At 36.9% G+C, this 18,775-nt stretch overlaps 1 protein-coding gene across 4 annotated transcripts in view; it reads left to right on the top strand.

The window, feature by feature from the left end:
- The window catches only part of LUZP2 (leucine zipper protein 2), a 492,023-nt gene that overhangs the window by 390,971 nt on the left and 82,277 nt on the right, over positions 1-18,775 (top strand). For all 4 annotated transcript variants that reach the window (XM_053899883.1, XM_019456556.2, XM_019456554.2 and 1 more), the window contains exon 8: positions 17,231-17,305. In XM_053899883.1, coding sequence (XP_053755858.1) covers positions 17,231-17,305 — 75 coding nt within the window. The remainder of the gene's footprint in view (positions 1-17,230; positions 17,306-18,775) is intronic.

Below are 18,775 nucleotides of genomic sequence, written 5' to 3'. Positions count from 1 at the left end.
ACTTGCCCATTATTCCACTTATAAACCCATCATTATGTGTCCAGTCCTCACAGAATTAAGTGCAACCTCCTTAGTATGGCTTGCAAGGCTCATCCCTCCTGGCCTCTGCACTCTCGTCAACATCAAATACAGAACCAGAGAAGTCATGCATTTCTTAGAGCTTTCCATTTCTTACCTCTATTTTTCTTCTGTTTGTTTTCTTTGCCTGACATGTTTGTCCAGATTTTCTTGACTTGGCTAATTCTTAACAATTTTAAAAATAGTTTTATTGAGATATACTTCACATAACATAAATCCATCCATTTAAATTGTAAAATTCAGTGGTTTTACTATATTTGCAGACTTCTGCAACCATCACCAGAATCCGATTTTAGAGCATTGTCATCACTGCAGAAAGATACTCATGTGTGTTAGCTGTCACTGTCTATTTTCCTTGTCCCCTAAACCCTTGACAACTGCTAGTCTAATTTTTGTCTCTGTGTGTTTCACATTTTTAAACATTTTATACAAATAGAATCATAACATTTGGTCTTTTGTGACTGGTTTCATTCACTTAGTGTGATGTTTTCAAGGCTCTTGTTACAGACCATCCATCAAGTGATAGGCATTAGGTGGCTTCCATCTTTTTGTAAATCATGAATAAAGCTGAGGTAAAATAGATTTGGTTCTTGCTTTTTATCCAGTCTGATAGTCTCTGCATTCTGATTGGGTTGTTTAATCCATTCGCCTTTAATGTTATTGTTTATATAGTTGGATTTAAGTATGTCATTTTCTTTTCTATGTGTCTCATGACTATTTTGTAACTCTGATGCTATTTTACTGCCTTCTTTTGTATAATTCAGTGTTTTCTTATGTAACATTTTAATTCCTTTTAATTATTTAACTATCTTTTTTTCAGCTTGGCTTTTAATATTTCTCCTAGGGCCTTCAATACACACCAAATTATCAGTATCTACTTCAGATGTATAGTAACTTATTTCTAGTGAGGGATGTAAATCTTATACCTTTATAGTTCTATTCCCTCCACACACACCCTTTTATTTTCTGTTCTTTTTGTTGATATATTGATCATATGTGTTATCTTTTGTCCGTTAAAGAAGCTGAGAGAAGAAATTATATAATTTCAGAAAATGTTTTATTAGCCTTCTTATTTATGATTTTTTGCTTATTTTCTTTATTTCTTCCTATGAATTCAAGTTCCCAAAAGGTGTCATTTTCTTACTCCAAATTAGCTGTTTTCACCCCTCTTTGTTTGCTGTTATTCTCGTCAAATATATTTCTAATGTGCAAAACAAGATGATAAATAGTTTATATTTTAGTTTATGTATTTAGTTTATTATAGTTTATTGTACTGTATATTATAGAAATATATATTTATGTAAAAATATACATGTATGTATAAATATGCAGTTGTTTATAATTAGAAGAAGAGATGCAAACATACTTTTATAATTATTCAAGTACATTTACCAGTGCTTTTTTTTTTTAATGTTTATTTGAATTACTACATGCCATCACTTGTTTCAGTCTGAAAACCTTCATCCATGTTTCTTGTAAGGCAGACCTGTTATAACAAAGTCTCTGCTTTTCTTCACCTGGGAATGTGTTTATTTTGCCTTCATTTTTGAAAGATAGGTCTACTGGATTCTTGGGTGAATTTTTTTCTCCTTCAGTCTTTTGAATGTGTCCTCACATTGCCTTCTGGCCTTTCTTATGAGAAGAAAGTTGTTAGTTAAAAAAGAAGGAGGAGGAGGAAGCGGAAGGAGAAGAAAGGAGGAAGGAGGAAGAAGAGGAGGAGGAAGAAAAAGATGTCGACGACGATGACAGTTACTAGTTTTAATAAGGTGGTCTCTCATATATGATGAGTTATTCTCTTGATGCTTTCAACATGTTCTTTTTATGTTTGCCTTTCAACAGTTCGACAGTGATAAGTCTAAGCCCAGATCTCTCTGAGTTTATAGTGTGTGGAGTTTGTTGAGCTTATTGGATGTGTTAGCTTTTTTTTTTTTTTTCAAAATTGGGGAATTTCCAGCTATTATTTCTTTTCTTCAAATATATATATTTTTTGTCTTTTAGTTCTTTCCTCTCCTTCTGATGGTTCATTTATGCATATGTCAGTGTTCTTAATTGTGTCCCATGTGTCTTTAAGGTTCTGTTTACTTCTATTCATTCTTCCTTCTGTTTTTTAACTGCATGACCTATCAGTCTATCATCACTTTTGTTGAGTCTTTCTTCCTCCAGGCGTCTATAGTGTTGAACAAATTAATAACTTTTTTAAAAATTTTTGGTTATTATATGTTCATCTCCAAATTTTTGTTTTGTTCTTTTCAGTAATTCCAATCTTTTTACTGCTGTTCTCTCTTTGATAAGATATTGTCTACATTCCTTCATTTGATAATTTAAGCATTATTTCCCTTAGTTCTTTGAGCACATGTATAGTAACTCCTTTAAATTCTTTGTATGCTAGTTCACCATCTGGACTGCCCCACAGGACACTTCTATTGCCTGTTTTTACCTGTATATGAGTCACATGTTCTGATTTTGTTGCATGTCTCATAATTTTATTATTAAAAAGTGGATATTTTATTTACTTTTTATTTTTTTAAATATAATTTATTACCAAGTTTGCTAACATATAGCATATAGTGCTCTTGGTTTTGGGGGTAGATTCCCATGATTCATCGCTTACAAACAACACCCAGTGCTCATCCCAACAAGTGCCCTCCTCAATGCCCCTCACCCATTTTCCCCTCTCCCCTGCCCCCCCTCATCAACCCTCAGTTTGTTCTCTGTATTTGTCTCATGGTTTGCCTCCCTCCCTTTCTGTTTGTAACTTTTTTTACCCTTCCCTTTCCCCCATGGTCTTCTGTTAAGTTTCTCAAGTTCCACATATGAGAGAAAACATATGATATCTGTCTTTCTTTGACTGATTTATTTCACTTAGCATAATACCCTCAATATTGATTCCCAGTACCAGTTTGCACAGCGGCTGAACAAGTTTGCATTCCCACCAACAGTGCAAGAGTGTTCCCAAAAAACTGGACATTTTAAATAATATATTGTCCCAAATCTCAATACTGATTCCCTCCCTCTCCTGAGGTTTGGCATCGTTAGTATTTCCTTGTTTATTTACTTCTTTGTTAGTGATTTTGCTAAACTAAATCTGCAAAGCCCATTTCCTCACTCTTTGTGCAGCCTTGGGCATTCCTGTTCAGAGTTTTTCCCTTGTTTTCATCTTTTAGACTAATTAAACAGGGGACACTACGGCATAGCATAAAGGACTTGCTGCTTAAAGATTTGCACCTTTTACTGTCAGACCCGTGTATGAGTTGGAAATGTTTTCCATGATTCAGGGAATTTACAATTTGTCTCATTTTAATCCAGGGACTAGTACTTTGAAAGTTCCTTTCCACTTGCTCCAGAGAGGGCACCATTTTTGGTATGGACATAGTCTTCCAGTCTTCTAGATCATCAAAGATGAGTGATTTATTCAAAAATGTTGCTTCCTAGGAGTTGTCTAGATCAGAGTTGTTTATTCCGCTAATGTTTGCTCAATGTTCATGCCAAAAGCCATTGTGCCATTTGAGGCTCCAGGAGCCCTTTGCTGATGAATCTGTGTGTGGCTTAGGGAGCACTTGCACTATCTCATCCCAGAAATCATCTGATTTCTCCTGAGTGGGTACAGCCTAGCACGTGCATGTAGTTTCTTGACCCTCAGGATTGTGTGTAAGTCCAGTAGGGCGCTTTCAGACTCTCGCTGGTGTTCCTTGTGAAACTGGCTGTTCCATTCCTTCCCTTTTTCTAGGAGTATAATGAGACTACCGATTCCTCTTTAAACCTCTCCACCAATATCTCCATTGTTTTCTACAGTGCCTTTAGGCATGAAATTCTTTTAGCTCCTTTCCAGAAGTCTGCGCTTTGAGGCATATCTGCAGAGCTCATTGCCCTCATGGTCTGCTCTTCCCTTGGGCAGAATCTGTGTATCACTGCACCGGGGCTGGAGGGTAGGTGCAGAGGACAAGTGCCTATTTCTTCCTGAGTGGTACCACAGGGTAGAACATCTGCCTTATGATGGGATATGGGTGGGGGGGGAAGTGATCAGGCCCCAACTTGTCATACCCAGAACAATGCTTTCACCAGGCCTTGGGGGGAAGCAGAAACATGGTTTGCCTGCCCCTGACAGGGTGAAACCACAACCATAGTCTCAGAGCATAGAGAATAGGAACCCTATTCTCTTGCTTCATTTTTATGGAGTTTACATTCTGGAATCCTAGCCCAATTCTTTTGTTTTGTTTTGTTTTGTTTTGTTTTGTTTTGTTTTGAGAAAGCAAGCGAGCAAGGGAGGAACAGAGGGAGAGGGAGAGAAAGAATCCCAAGCAGGCTCTGTGCTGTCAGCTCAGAGCGCTATGCAGGGCTCAAACTCAAGAACTGCGAGATCATGATCTGAGCTGAAATCAAAAGTCAGACACTCAACCGATTGAGAAACCCAGGCCTCTTGCCCAAGTCTTATTCAATTTTAAAATGTGAGCTCAGGTGTTTATCTCCTCCCAGAAACATTTCCTGAACCCCCCAGGTTTGATGTATGGGGACATCCTCTCTTCCTCCTTCTAATTCTGCAAGCTCTTTCCTATCCATCAATTTCATCAGCCCTACTTAGTCTTCAAAATGCAATTAAGGTCCATACTCATTAGCACTGTCTCCTGTGTCTCCACCCTGAGGTCTGGTGAGGACCATCCTTTAATGTTCCATGAGCACCCCATATCTCTATGTTAGTGCTTACTGCATGCTTTTTAAATTACATGTTTGTTGGGGTACCTGAGTGGCTCATTTGGGTAAGACTCTGACTCTTGATTTTGGCTCACATCATGATCTCATGGCTCATGAGTTCAAGCCCTGCATCAAGCTCTGTGCTGACAGCATGGAGCCTGCTTGATTCTCTCTCTTTCTCTCTCTCTCTCTCTCTCTCTCTCTCTCTCTGCCCCCTCCCAGCTTGTGTGCACACATATGCTTTCTGTCTCTCAAATAAATAAATAAACTTAAAAAAATACCTATTTGTTTCACCTTACTATTGTCAGTGAACTTCTCAATTACACTTTATTTTCTTTGTATCTCTAGTCTCCAGGTCAGCACCAGACACACAGAAAATAATTATGGGTTAATCCAACATAGCATATGGGGGGAAAACTATGTGCCAAACACTATACAAACTATTGGATAGGTATGCAAGAACAGATGCCTGTTCTCAGGGACATATGACCTGACCTAGTAGATGAAACAGCAGAGTTACACACTGATTAAGGTGTGAGATTAAAAGAGAAAGAGAGAGGGAGAGAGAGAGAGAGAGAGAGAGAGAGAGAGAGAAGTACGGAGACGAATGTCCACCTAATGTTCAAAGACTTAATGTCAATGGATGTACTTGGAGTTGTGATGAGGAAGGAATAGCTGAGATGAAACAAAAAAGCAAATGCTGTTTAACTAGATAGAGAGGATCAGTGGAGTAAGAGTTCAAAGTGGAGGGTCATACATATCAGCCCCCCTGTGGTCGAGTGAGCCAAGGGCCTGGATCTGAGAGTGTGCTGTGCCCGGAACACCCAGCAGAAGGAGGGTGTGGTGAGGAGTATGTTAGAATGATAGGTAGTACTCCAATGATGTAGGGCTTGTAAGGTGCATTCAGGATTTTGGCTTTTATTTCAGAAGACTGGTCAGCCAACTATAGCCGATTCTAACCCATTCCCTCTTTTTGTATGGCCTGTGTGCTAGAAGTGGGTTTTGCACTTTTAATTGATTTTTTTAATGAAAAGAATTTCAGGATGTATGACTATGTCAGGATGTGTGCACATAATTTGAAATTCAATTACAGAGTCAAAAAAAAAGTCCCCTGGTATTGGAATACAGCTATTGTTTATGCACCGTCTATACTACTTTTGTGCCATAGTGACAGAGTTGAGCCGTTGTAATGGAGACTCAAAGCTATCTGGCCCTTTACAGAAACAAGTCTGTCAACAGCAGTCCTAGAGTAATGGAGGGCAGTGACATGTTTTAATCAAAACTTTTAAAGGGCGCACAATCACGTAGCCATGTTTTGGTTTTAGGAGGGAAGACAACTTAGAGGAAGGCAGACTCGTTAGAAGGTGCGTCAGCCTGCGTGCTTTGTCAGGACTCAGCATCATGGGACTCAGCAGGTAGACTGCTTATGAGGGAGGAGGAAGATCTGGTCTCTTTTCTACTGAAAAACAGAAGGCCTCTCCAGGATATATTGTTTTCTCTTCATTCACATCAGTGATTGTACTGGTTTAATTTAAGCAGCTACATTTATAAAACATTTTTTGGCAGTGACTTTTAGGTTGAACATATTTAACATAGAACGTTGTGTAATTTTAAGGTGTACAACATGTTAATGTGATAATTTATATATTGTAATATGATTGCCGCTGTAGCACTATTTAGTACCTCTAGTCCCATTACATAATTATCCCTTTCTTTTCTTTTTAAAAAATTTTTTTAAACATTTATTTATTTTTGAGACAGAGAGAGACAGAGCATGAACGGGGGAGGGGCAGAGAGAGAGGGAGACACAGAACGGAAGCAGGCTCCAGGCTCTGAGCTATTAGCCCAAGCCCAACGTGGGGCTCGAACTCACGGACCGCGAGATCGTGACCTGAGCTGAAGTCGGATGCTTAGTGGACTGAGCCACCCAGGCGCCCCAATTATCCCTTTCTTCTCAATGGTTGGGATAATGAAGTTTTAGTGTCTTAGTAAGTTTGCAGTACAATATCCTTGTGTATATTCATTATAATATTCATTAGATCTCTGGTTTATTTGGTACTTCTTGCATGTGTATGAGTTTAAACAACATCAATCTTACCCTCCCCCCATGCTCCATTCCTTTGGGAAACATTTTGAGTGTGGTGATGTTGAGGTTACTCCTGTCTTTGTCTTTTTATACTATTGTCAAGCATAAGTAGGGATGTATATGTTTTACTGAGGCATACTGATCATGATAATCAGTGAAAACCATACTGTGTGCTCCCTTTGAAGAGGTGTTTCTGAATGCTGGATTTATATCAAATTTATATGTACGTTTGTCAAAACACTGAAGCCTGTGTTAAGCCAGATACGATTCTGCCTTGGATGATTTGGGTGGGAGAATAGTTACTTTTTTTTTCTTTTCATCTTAAGTGCTCTGAGCTGTTTGAATAGGTTACTGGTTTGAGGAAGTAAATGGGTGGATGCATAGTGGATAATTAGATGAACAGAGAAATGGATGAATGGGAGATGGATAAGTGGATGGATGTGTGAGAACTGCATGAATAATAGGGTAGGGAGTGTGTAAGTGGAAGGATAAATGATGGCCAAATGAGTTGACTAGTAGCTAATTGATGAATGAAAAAAAATTAATGGATGAATGAATGAGGGAAGAGGGAACGCATAAGGATGAGGAGCAGTAAACCTTATAATACTTCTTACAATATTTAGTTTACCGAATTGCCCAGAAAAAATAATTTTCCCAGGTTTAGCAAAAATGTATGATTGAGAAGATTCATTCATTATCCAGGTATGAGTTACTCAGATGGTCACTGACACAGAAACACACGAAGCCCTATGGAGGCTAAGTAGGTAAAGCAAAGTGGCAGCTGCGAGACCGGCAAAATAAATATCTGACCCCCATTTTGACAGCTACAATGACAAGACATGTAACCTCTCTAAATGTGAGGATAGACCAGTGACATGTGACAAAGGCCAACAGAAATTAAGCTGTTATTTTTGGTGTCTTTGGAGAAGCAATATAGCTAGTGAATTGGGTTACAAAGACAATTTTTTACTCAAACCAAACTGACAGCTCTAACTTCTAGATAATTTTTCCAAAGACACACCAAAAAAAAAAAATCAGAACCAAAACCAACTTGTACTTCAACTTTTTGCATTTATTACCTCAGTCAGGCCTTAGAACAGCCCTTTGATGTAGTTACACTTGTTAACACTATTTTATTAAGAAGGAAATCCCACTGAGAGATTAGGTTAATTATCTTCCCCAAATTATTTGTACTGCTAAGTTTTTATGACACATTTTTTCACACAAAAAATTAATCAAGACAGTGATCGCAAAATTTCTGGTTTTCGTTCTGTGATATCTACTGGGGTTTCTTGAAATAATTTTGCCATGAAAACTTTCATTCTCATTTCTACATTTTTGTTCTTGGTCAAATGGAAGGAGCGTATTTTATGTCCCACTGCAGTTTACTACCCTTTGGGAAGCAGTGAAGTCCAGAACAATGTAATCACTGGAAGCAAAAATGTGCATTATAGTATACAATCCTAGACAAATAGTCTTAACTAGATACAAGTTTTAGAATCAGGAATGAGTCTGAATCACCAAATTTGGTAAGGTAACCTTTGGCCACATAAGAGAAGCCTCATTCAGGTTTTCTTGCCTCCTTTGCTATGTGTAACAATAGTGCTTAGTTTTATAAAAGCTTAAAAAATAACATAATTAAATATTAGCACGGTTCTTGGCAAATTGTGAGTATTCCATAAATTTTTACTGATGCTGTTATTCTCATCTGACAAATGAAAAAAACAGATTTGAGAAAGTAAAGGCTTTGCCAATAACTTAAAGCTGGTAAATCATAAAACAAAGACCAAACACATGCCTTTAAAGGTTATACTTCAGGACTGTTTCCAATTCCCCTTATTATAATCATTTAATGATAAATATTTGTTTTAAAAAAGTCAGTAAAATTTACGTGATTGTTGATGTCGATTTGTCTGTACTGCTGGCTTTAGTCATTATCCTAGTTAGCGCAAGTAAAATATATTTTAGCATTAAAGAAAAAAAATATCATGTATGCTATTAAATATCAGAAGATCTTCAATCAGTTTATCCTATCTACTGGTACAATTTGGGAGCCAGTTTTCTATAGCATGGAAAGAAAACCTATATTCTCTTGCCACTCTGAATATAACAAAAGTAAGTCAAAATTTAAACCAGAACTTTATGCCATCCTTTATTGTAGCATATACCCTATTTAAAATAGGAAATAATTGTTACTTTATGCATCATATCCTCCGCTACAGTGCACATTCTTGGAGTCTACATTTTATGTATCTTTATAGTCCTTATAATTTGCATATTGATTAGCACATAGTAGAGAACTCCTAATTATTTGTGGAATCAACCAGAATTGATTCAAATACAGCTCATCAATGTGTTAACAATTTGACAGTTGTACTGGCAACTGAGTCTGGGCAGAATTTTAGGTCTGGTAATGAGATGACTAAATATTAAATGATGTGATAATAGCCTGATAAAAAATTAGATATCTCCCTTTAATCATAAAATAAATTATTAGTAGTAATATAAGTTATAATAATATGAATGATTGTTATCCAAATCATTATCTTTATCTTTTATTGAACACCACCTATGTGTCCTGATCATATTCAAAAATGTTTCTAATCCTTACAAAGTCCTTTTCAGTCATATTATAATGTAATGATAATGCATTCAATCAACAATTGGGGGGGGACTAATGCTGCCTCACACTTTCCTGGGGACTTACATAATTCATCAGTGAACAAAAAAAGCTTCCTAACTTAGCAGAGCTTACGTTTAAGCAGGTGTGATAGGCAATACTCAATAAACAGAAAACATAATCCATGTAGTATATTAAAAAGTCAAGCACTCTAAGAAAAAGAAAAAGTAGAGAGTTATAGAGGATTGAGAATTCCAGGTGGGGAGTAAGGCAGCTCACAATGTTAAGAGTCTAGAATAGGTTTGTTAAGCAGCTGACACTTAACCTAAGGATTAAGAGATGAGGCATTTGACAGAGACAAAGGTAGGCTTTGGAGTTATCAAGAACTGGTTCTGAATATATTTCTTCTACATATCCTCTACCATTTGCTAGAACTCCATAAACTTTTGCACATCTAGAAAAACAGAAAGAGCAGTTACTTTGCCTGGATGTTTGACTATTAAATATAGTCAAATTGTGGAAATTGTATAGCACTTGACTAGCAGATGTTAAGCATGATGTAATATGTTAAAAAAATACAGTGTGCTAAAAAGGGTAGCTCATGTTATATACGATTGCATGGGAAATGAGATATTCACATAGGTTGCAAACTCTGTTCCATCTCTGGGTGATTTGCCACCTTTCTAGGGCTTCGCGTATTCCCTAGAGTTTAGCTCACTCTCTAACTGCTAAATTCTGTGTTTTGGGGTTCCACTTTTAAATTTGAGTGAAAAGAACAAAATAAGTCTGGTGGGAAATAGGTCATGGAAATACATTAAAAGTCTCTACTAAAATTTTAGCATTAAAATGAATTTAAAGGAAAAAAATTCAGATTTAGAGTGGTAGAGAATTTGACAAGCTGGTATGTAGATGTTCAGTACCTGCTGCTTTTAACAAAATTCACTTAGTGGAATGAAAATTTTGAAAGAATGTTTGGGATAAGCATCCAGAGCAGCTGCTATACTTTGGCAGTAACAAAATTAAAGCAATTGGCTTCATCCAGCCTTCGAGTGGCAGGAGGATTTGCACAAATAGAGGGGACCATGACATTTAGGCAGATTTCACATAGGAAAAAAAATACACCTATTCAAAATATTTACCACTGACTTAATCCTGACATCTACAAAATTTTATGCCAGATCTTATCTCTGTCCACTCACCGCTGTTGTCAGTAATGTTAAACCATCACTTCCTGTGCCTGTTAGAAGGAAGTGTAACCATTGCCTGTCATGCCAATTAACTGCCAGGAAAGAGATTTACATGATGGACTGAAAAGGCTCCCAGAAAAGCATTCTGCGGCGTGGAAAAGTAAGGACTCAAAATTTTATCTTCAAAGTGTTCAATTAAGTATAGAGTTCTTGTAAACACTGGGGTTCTACAGACACAAATGAGGACAAAACAAATTAAGTTCTCTGGAGAAAGATAAGAAATCTGTTTTCTTAGTACACTTCATGGTGTCAGCTCCAAATGTACTCATTTGTTCATTCATTCATTCATCTAATACTTATTAAGCATCTCCTAGGTACCCATCACTAATCTAAGAATTATTGATTGAAGGGTTAGCAAAACAGAAGCAATTTGTGTTCTGAGACTGTTGTCCAATGAGGGAATGAGACATTAACAAACAGATAAATGGATAGATGACAACTGTAATAAGTAGGGATTGACTTAGCCAGTAAATTTTAATATAGACGTGCAGATTGTCCAAATATTAAAGTACTTCTGTACCAACTGGTACATAACTATTATCCCCTTCATGCTGGCCCTTCTTGAACCCTTCATCTTTCCTGGCATCTCTCCTAGCTGTCATTCACCCATAAATGGCTAACACCTGTTATAGCACGATGGCTCTGCCATAACATCCTGATAACCATGTACATCTACACTTAGATCACATGGGCAAGGCTAGCATGGGGTTTAACTCAAGTCTTGGGGGCATGTCCTGTGATCTTCCATGGAACATATAAAGACAGGTAGTCTTATTTGGTGATGTTACAGGACTGTTTCTCATCTGCCTCCCTATCTCATAGGAGGTTGCCTTGTAGCAATTTCCTGTTTGCCTTCCTAATGTCATTAAGGTGTGGGACTTTCCATATTACACTTCTGTTCCTCCTTTGGGTATAGCTGTGGGCTCTAAATGGCTTTGCTGTAGTTTGGAGTTGGATCCACAATGGCAGAGAGACATATGTTGCCTTTGATATGGCACCCTGGTTTGATGTCATCCGGTGATACTAGAGACATGGAGCCCCAACACCATGCTGATCTTCCTTATGTTTTCAGTGTGAGTAATAAACTGTCCAAATTTATTTGGGCTCCTGTCTCCTTCCTGGCTGAATTGATGGGGATATGGAAAGCCTGCTTAGGAGCTGCCAAAGTGCTGCTGCTTAGGGACTGCTTGACTACTTGACACCTGTCAAGCAAAGAACTCTCAGAACCTTGTTCCAGCATTCAGGGCAGAGTCAGATTTTATTGGGTTGTGTCCATATCATACCAATCATTTTCTATTTCAAGAACCACAACTGGTAAAAGTAATAGAAAAAATACAATATCTCACAAAGAATATAACGAGAATGATGAAATTATGTTTTCAATCTATGAGAATCAGCATTTCAACTGGGCTCTAAAAAGGATGAGTAAGAATTTACCAGGGAAAACAGGGTAACAGAGAATTTTCCATGATTCTAAGTAGAAAGAGCAGGTACATGTGAAGACCCTGAGGTGTGTAAGAAATCTTCTTTATTCAGTAAACTATAAAGAAGGCCATTGACACATCATATAATGCTTTGGAGCCAAAATATCTCTGTCTCTTCTGAGAGCCTAGTAAAACACTTGTAATTCCACCAGTGAAGTTAAAGTGCCTCTGATTTCAAATAGAACACCAATATAATTTTGTTTTCCGACTATGTAGAATACACATTGATAGCTCTAATGATGAATACAGAAAGGTTTAAGAAGCAATGTGATGTAAAGCAGTTGAAACTGAGCCATGAGTGAAGTTGTCTACTTTGTAGGTATACCAGGACCTGTGTTGCCCAATTTAGCTTTTAAACCATTACTGTAAAAGTAGCTTAGTGTCGTATGTTTGGAGTCAGGCATACTTGGTACCAAAACTTCACTCTAGTTCTGTGTCTATTCTCTCTGCTCCGTTTTCCAAATTAGTCAAAGATGGTAATACTATCTGCCTCCTAGGTTTAATGATAACATTTGGGAGATAATATATGGGAATGGACATGTGCCTACACACCATGGTAATTACAAAATGGTATTTATGATTATTAAATGGGGCTTACCACTATGTATTAGCAAAGAGAGAATAAAACAAAAATACAGATCTATATTAGATAAAAGAATATAAGTAAATACCAAAAATACCCATGAATACAATAATACAGAAGCAGAAAGTATTTTATACTTTATTTATATTCACAAAGTATGTATGTGTGTATGTACGTATTCTTTTTTCAAAGGGTAATTGCATATTTACACTTTATTTTTATTTTGAAAAATGTTTATATTTTGTTTGTTTGTTTATTTATTTATTTATTTACTTACTTACTTACTTACTTACTTATTTATTTAAATTCAAGTGAGTTAACATACAGTGTAGTCTTGGCTTCAGGAGTAGAACCCAGTAATTCATCTCTTAGATATGATAGCCAGTGCTCATCCCCAAAATTGCCCTCCTTAATGCCCATCACCCATTTAACCCATCCCCCCACCTATGTCCCCTCCAGCAACCCTCAGTTTGTTCTCTATGTTTAAGAGTCTCTTATCGTTCGCCTGCCTCTGTGTTTGTATCTTATTTTTCCTTCCCTTCCTTTATGTTCATCTGTTGTGTTTCTTAAATTACACATATAAGTGAAGTCATATGATACTTGTTTTACTCTGACTGAATTATTTTGCTTAGCATAATGACATGTAGTTCCGACCATATTGTTGGAGATGGTGAGATTTCATGCTTTTTCATTGCCAAGTAGTATTTAATTGTATTTTTTAAATTTTTTTAATGTTTTTATTTATTTTTGAGACAGAGACAGAGCATGAGCAGGGGAAGGGCAGAGAGAGAGGGAGACACATAATCCGAAGCAGGCTCTAGGCTCTGAGCTGTCAGCACAGAGCCCGACGTGGGTCTTGAACTCACAGACTGTGCGATCGTGACCTGAGCCAAAGTCGGATGCTTAACCAACTGAGCCACCCAGGAGCCCCATGATTGTATTTTTATGCCACATCTTCTTTATGTATTCATCAGTAGATGGACATTTGGGCTCTTTCCATAATTTGGCTATTGTTGATAGTACTGCTATTAACATTGGGGTGAATGTATACCTTTGAATCAGCACTTTGGGATCCTTTGGATAAATACCTAGTAGTGCAATTGTTGGGTCATAAGGTAGCTCTATTTTTAATTTTTTGAGGAACCTCCATACTGTTTTCCAGAGTGGCTGCATCAGTTTGCATTCCCACGAACAGTGCAAAAGGGTTCCCCTTTCTTTGCATCCTTGCCAACATCTGTTGTTTCCTGAGTTGTTAATTTTAGCCATTCTGACAGGTGTGAGGTGGTATCTCATTGTTTATTTAAACTCATAATTATTTAAAGTAACTATTAACTAATAAGATTAAGTAGCAAGCTATTTATGTAATTTGAAGGACCACTCCTCATCCAGGATTTTAAGATAGTATATATTGAACTGATGATACCTGCCGTAAAAAAGGCACAAAGTAGACAACCTCCATTTTTTCTCAAGCTATTGCAAATGAAAAATTACATATTATGTTATGATCTAGAATCATTACTCCTAGAAGTTATTTTCTCTTAGAAAATTCATGATAGACAAAGATAAAATAGATTCATACTAATTTAAGGAAGGTTTTTTTTTATCTTCATGACATAGATAAATATGACAGTAAAGAAAAATGAGATACTTCTAGATCAAATTTCAAAGCAATATGTTCAATCCAGATTTATATAGATCACAGAAACTTCCCAATGCACAGTATAAAAGGAATCATCTGATATCCACCTTTCATGAATGCAGTTTTTTTTTTTAGTGATAGTCATGATGAATAAAACTTCTAGATGTTTTATAGAATGTTTTATACTTTCTATATGTGTGGTTCAGAGTCTAAGACTCATTAGTTAAGAACCAAAAAGCTAAGTAGAGTACTGGGGAAGTAGCTAGAAAGTGCTGTCATGATTCCCAAGACTAATATAAAGAACAAAAATCTGTAAGGAGATGTTTGGGCGTTAAAGATGATTTGCCCACGACTACTATCTATCTCTAATGGTAAATAGTGCATGGGGAAACTCATTCTCCCTCCTGGCCTATATCTTTTTCTCCATTTTTCTTTCATATCAATTCTACATACACAATACAGTTCCATTGTATATTTAAGACTTTTTTTTTTAGTAACATGAATGACATAGTGCATATTCTATAAAATTCATCTGGCATAAAAATAAACTTGAAAGGGGTGGTTTTCTGCTGAAAGCTTCATTTCTTCAGCTGTTTCCTCAGGCTCATTGGCTACCATTATCTGTTCTTTTGTTTAACTTTAGGTCATATATTTCATTTCTCTGAATACCTAGTAAGATTTTATTCTGTGCTGGACATTGTCATTTATACGTTAGAAAGATGCTGGATTTTATATGCTTTTTAAGATTGTTAATTTTTGTCCAATAATGCAGTTAAAATACTGGTATTGCCTTGATGTAGAGTTGGCTTTATACTTTGTAAGTGCATATATGTTAACGTCCAAGATCATATCTAAGTTCTTCTCACTTGACTGAGCTAAACCTCCAAAACTCTGTCCCCACCTTGACCTCCCAGAATCTTATCTAGGTTTTGATGTAGATATACTTCAGGTAGGCCTAAAGTAGATTTTATATTAGAGCAGGCCTCAGCAGATATTTTCTAGAATTGATCACATAACAAATACTTCACTCTTTGCAATCTATATGGTCTCCATTGCAGGTACTCAGTTCTACCATGGTAGCACAACAGTTCACAATACATAAATAAATAAAGGTGGCTGTGTTCCAATAAAATTTTATTTACAAAAACAGGCAGTGGGCCAGATTTGGCCTTTGGGTTTTAATTTGCCAACCACTGCTCTCGTGCATGGCTGTTCCTTTGTTGCCTATGGTGTGTAAATAAGGCTTATGAATGTGTCTAGAATGCTAACATCCTTCTGCAAGGCTCAATCTCTGATGTGGGTTTTGTTCTGCTCATATAACAGTTATTTGTGATTAGCCTTGTGTAATATATCACCCTGTGTATGTGCAGCCCATTTCTCAGCCAAGGATTTTCAGGAACACCCCCACAAACTGATTTTTGGAAGTGCTGCCCTTGCTTGCCTCCCTCTGTCTCTGCTCCTTTTCCCAGTATACTGTAGGCATTTAATCATCCCCAAACTCTGATCTCTGCCTCCACAGCTCGGTGCAACTACAGTGATCTGCTTGGGCCACAGCCCTTGCAGCTAGGTCAGGAAATTGCCCTGAGGCAAAAAGTCTGGTATAGTGACAGTTCTCACGCAGTGAGTTTTCCATATTTCCTGGTTCACAACCTGACATAGTTAGCTTATAGTTGTTTATGAACAAGGACTAGACCAAGACCAGTTACTGTAAGCAGAAGATTGGGATCTTTTATTTTTAAATAACAAAATATAAATATCTAACAAGAATTTAATTAATGAAAAATCAATCTTATTTACTCACGTTAATGAAAATGCAAAGTTCATTTGATTTCATGTGTGGTTTGGTTGAGAAGTTTTCATTCACCAGATCCTATAATACATTTATTTGCTATTTTCTATGCTCTGCTTTCTTCTCTAGGGCAATTTTAGCCTCATGATGTTCTCGTTTTCTAGAAATGAGGCTATTAGAACTTAGATGTAAACATCCTTATACAATATTACCAAGAAAAATTAAAAAAAATATATATGCTGTTTATTCACTCTGATAAAGAAGAGAGACTCCTTTCATTCCAGAAGTCACCAGCATATATCTTCTTGTCTTTGACATGCTGTTAATTAGATGCTCAGGCTGTCATAACAAAAGACTGCCATAACATAAGCCACAGACTGGGTGGCTTAAACAACAGAAATTTATTTTCTCACCATTCTGAGGGCAAGAAATGTGAGACTAAGGTGCTGACAGACTTGTTTTCTTGTGAGGGGTCTCCCTGGCTTGCAGAGAGTGCCGTCTCACTGTGTCTTCACATGGCCTTTACTCCAGGTGAGCATGGAGAGAGATAGGTCTCTGGTGTCTCTTCTTATCAGGACATCAGTCATATGGGATTAGAGTCACCCCTTTATGACCTCATCTCACCTTTTTTACCTCTCTAAAGGGCTTGTCTCCAAATCCAACCACGTGGTGGGAGGAGATAGAGTTTCAACATATGAATTTTAAGGAAATAAAATTCAGTCCAGAACAACTAGAAACATAACTGATTTATTTCAGAGTATTTTCAGGGACTTGAACTGGAACTCAGCAACTAGATGTGTTGGTCCAGTAAAGAATTTAGTGTGTATTAATCCAGAACAAACCATTTTCTGAAGCTTAACCACATATAATACAAAACTTTTAACCTGAGTTCTAAATAGATTTCACAAGGTTTTTTTTTTTTTTTTTTAATTCTTTGCAATGAATGAAAGATGCTTAAACTAAAAGGGACATTATAGAATTTACTTAAAAAGATTTGCTTTTTTTCATTTTACAGGCCCAACAACTTACTGATCTGGAACGAAAATTAGCTGTGGCCAAAATTGAGCTGGAGAAAGCAGCTCTTGACCGGGTAAGTTTACATCCATGAATCGTTACAACTTCAGTTTTAGCAGCAAAACTAGGGTATACTTATTGCTTCACTTGATTTATTTTTTTTTTTAATTTTTTTTTTTAACGTTTATTTCTTTTTGAGACAGAGAGAGACAGAGCATGAATGGGGGAGGGTCACAGAGAGAGGGAGACACAGAATCTGAAACAGGCTCCAGGCTCTGAGCTGTCAGCACAGAACCCGACGCGGGGCTCGAACTCACGGACCGCGAGATCATGACCTGAGCCGAAGTCGGACGCTTAACCAACCGAGCCACCCAGGCGCCCCTTCACTTGATTTATTAATGCAGTTCCAGATGCCATGCTTGGAAGATGGTTATAGAATTCATGAGTACTTGATATTCTCCTGGGAACCCAATTCTTTCCTTGTTTTTGCTGCTACAGTAAACTGACTCAAGGTTCAGCCTTGTGAGTTCATGGCTTCATTTTCCACCTTACTGGTACATTTGTTCTATAATACTACGAATAAACATGCTTGAAAGCACCAACAAAGATGCCATGTATTAACTCTGGTTGAATGAGTTATGAAACAAATGGAAGTAGTCATTGACACTTTATTTTGGAAATTTTAAATCAGAGTTCTGGAGGTAGAGTCATGAATCAGGAAGGTAGCTGTCCTAAACAAATCTGTCCTAACCAAGATAATGAAAGTGTGGGTGACTGTCCATCTTTAGGACAGCTTTTCTTAAACATAATTCATTGCCATGACAGTTGCATTTTTAAAGTTCACAAAGTCGTGCTGCCATCACCACTAATTCCAAAAGATTTTCTTCACCTCTTTTTACCCTACCTATTTCATTTTGGTTTTATTAATCTTTCATTGTGTTACGATTATGTGTTGCCAGGATAAACCACAACTCCAATATGAGGCCTACCTGTGCTTTTCAGTACTCTTCATATGAGAGATACATGGAGACTAGGCCATTGGCATATGGAGAGGGAAACATAGAGGAATAAATTGATTATATAATTCAGAATTATGGTATCTGGCAACATTTCTTAATGCCTCTCTTTTTTTCACTTTTAAATCAAGTTTATAAAATTATAGTAAGTAAATATGCCTTTATTCTATAATTCATTCAGAACAAAAGAATAGAGTTATTTTAAAATAATCTCTTTGTTTCCTCACACCCATTTATCAAATACCCAATGCAATTTTCTGTAATACTTAGGTCATATATCTAGCACATGTTAATATAGGAAACTCTGAATCTGAGAAATCAATCATAGCATTTTAGACTTAAGGAGACAAACACCACATTATTCTCCATCAAAATCTTGGAAAGTAACAGGGCTATCCAGGAGTAATCTGCATTTTACTAGGCCTTCAACACATCCCCCTGAGATCAATTCTTGATTGGATTGGAATTATCAGCCATAATTCTGTCTAACATTGGAAAGGTAGACCCTTTCTTGTGGAAGATATCATCTG

Source organism: Panthera pardus, unplaced genomic scaffold (assembly GCF_024362965.1).
Source record: "Panthera pardus isolate Hobbes unplaced genomic scaffold, ASM2436296v1 HiC_scaffold_12, whole genome shotgun sequence".
Taxonomy (NCBI): Eukaryota; Metazoa; Chordata; class Mammalia; order Carnivora; family Felidae; genus Panthera; species Panthera pardus.
The sequence above is the reverse complement of the archived record's forward strand: the minus strand, read 5'-3'. Positions and strand labels throughout refer to the sequence as shown.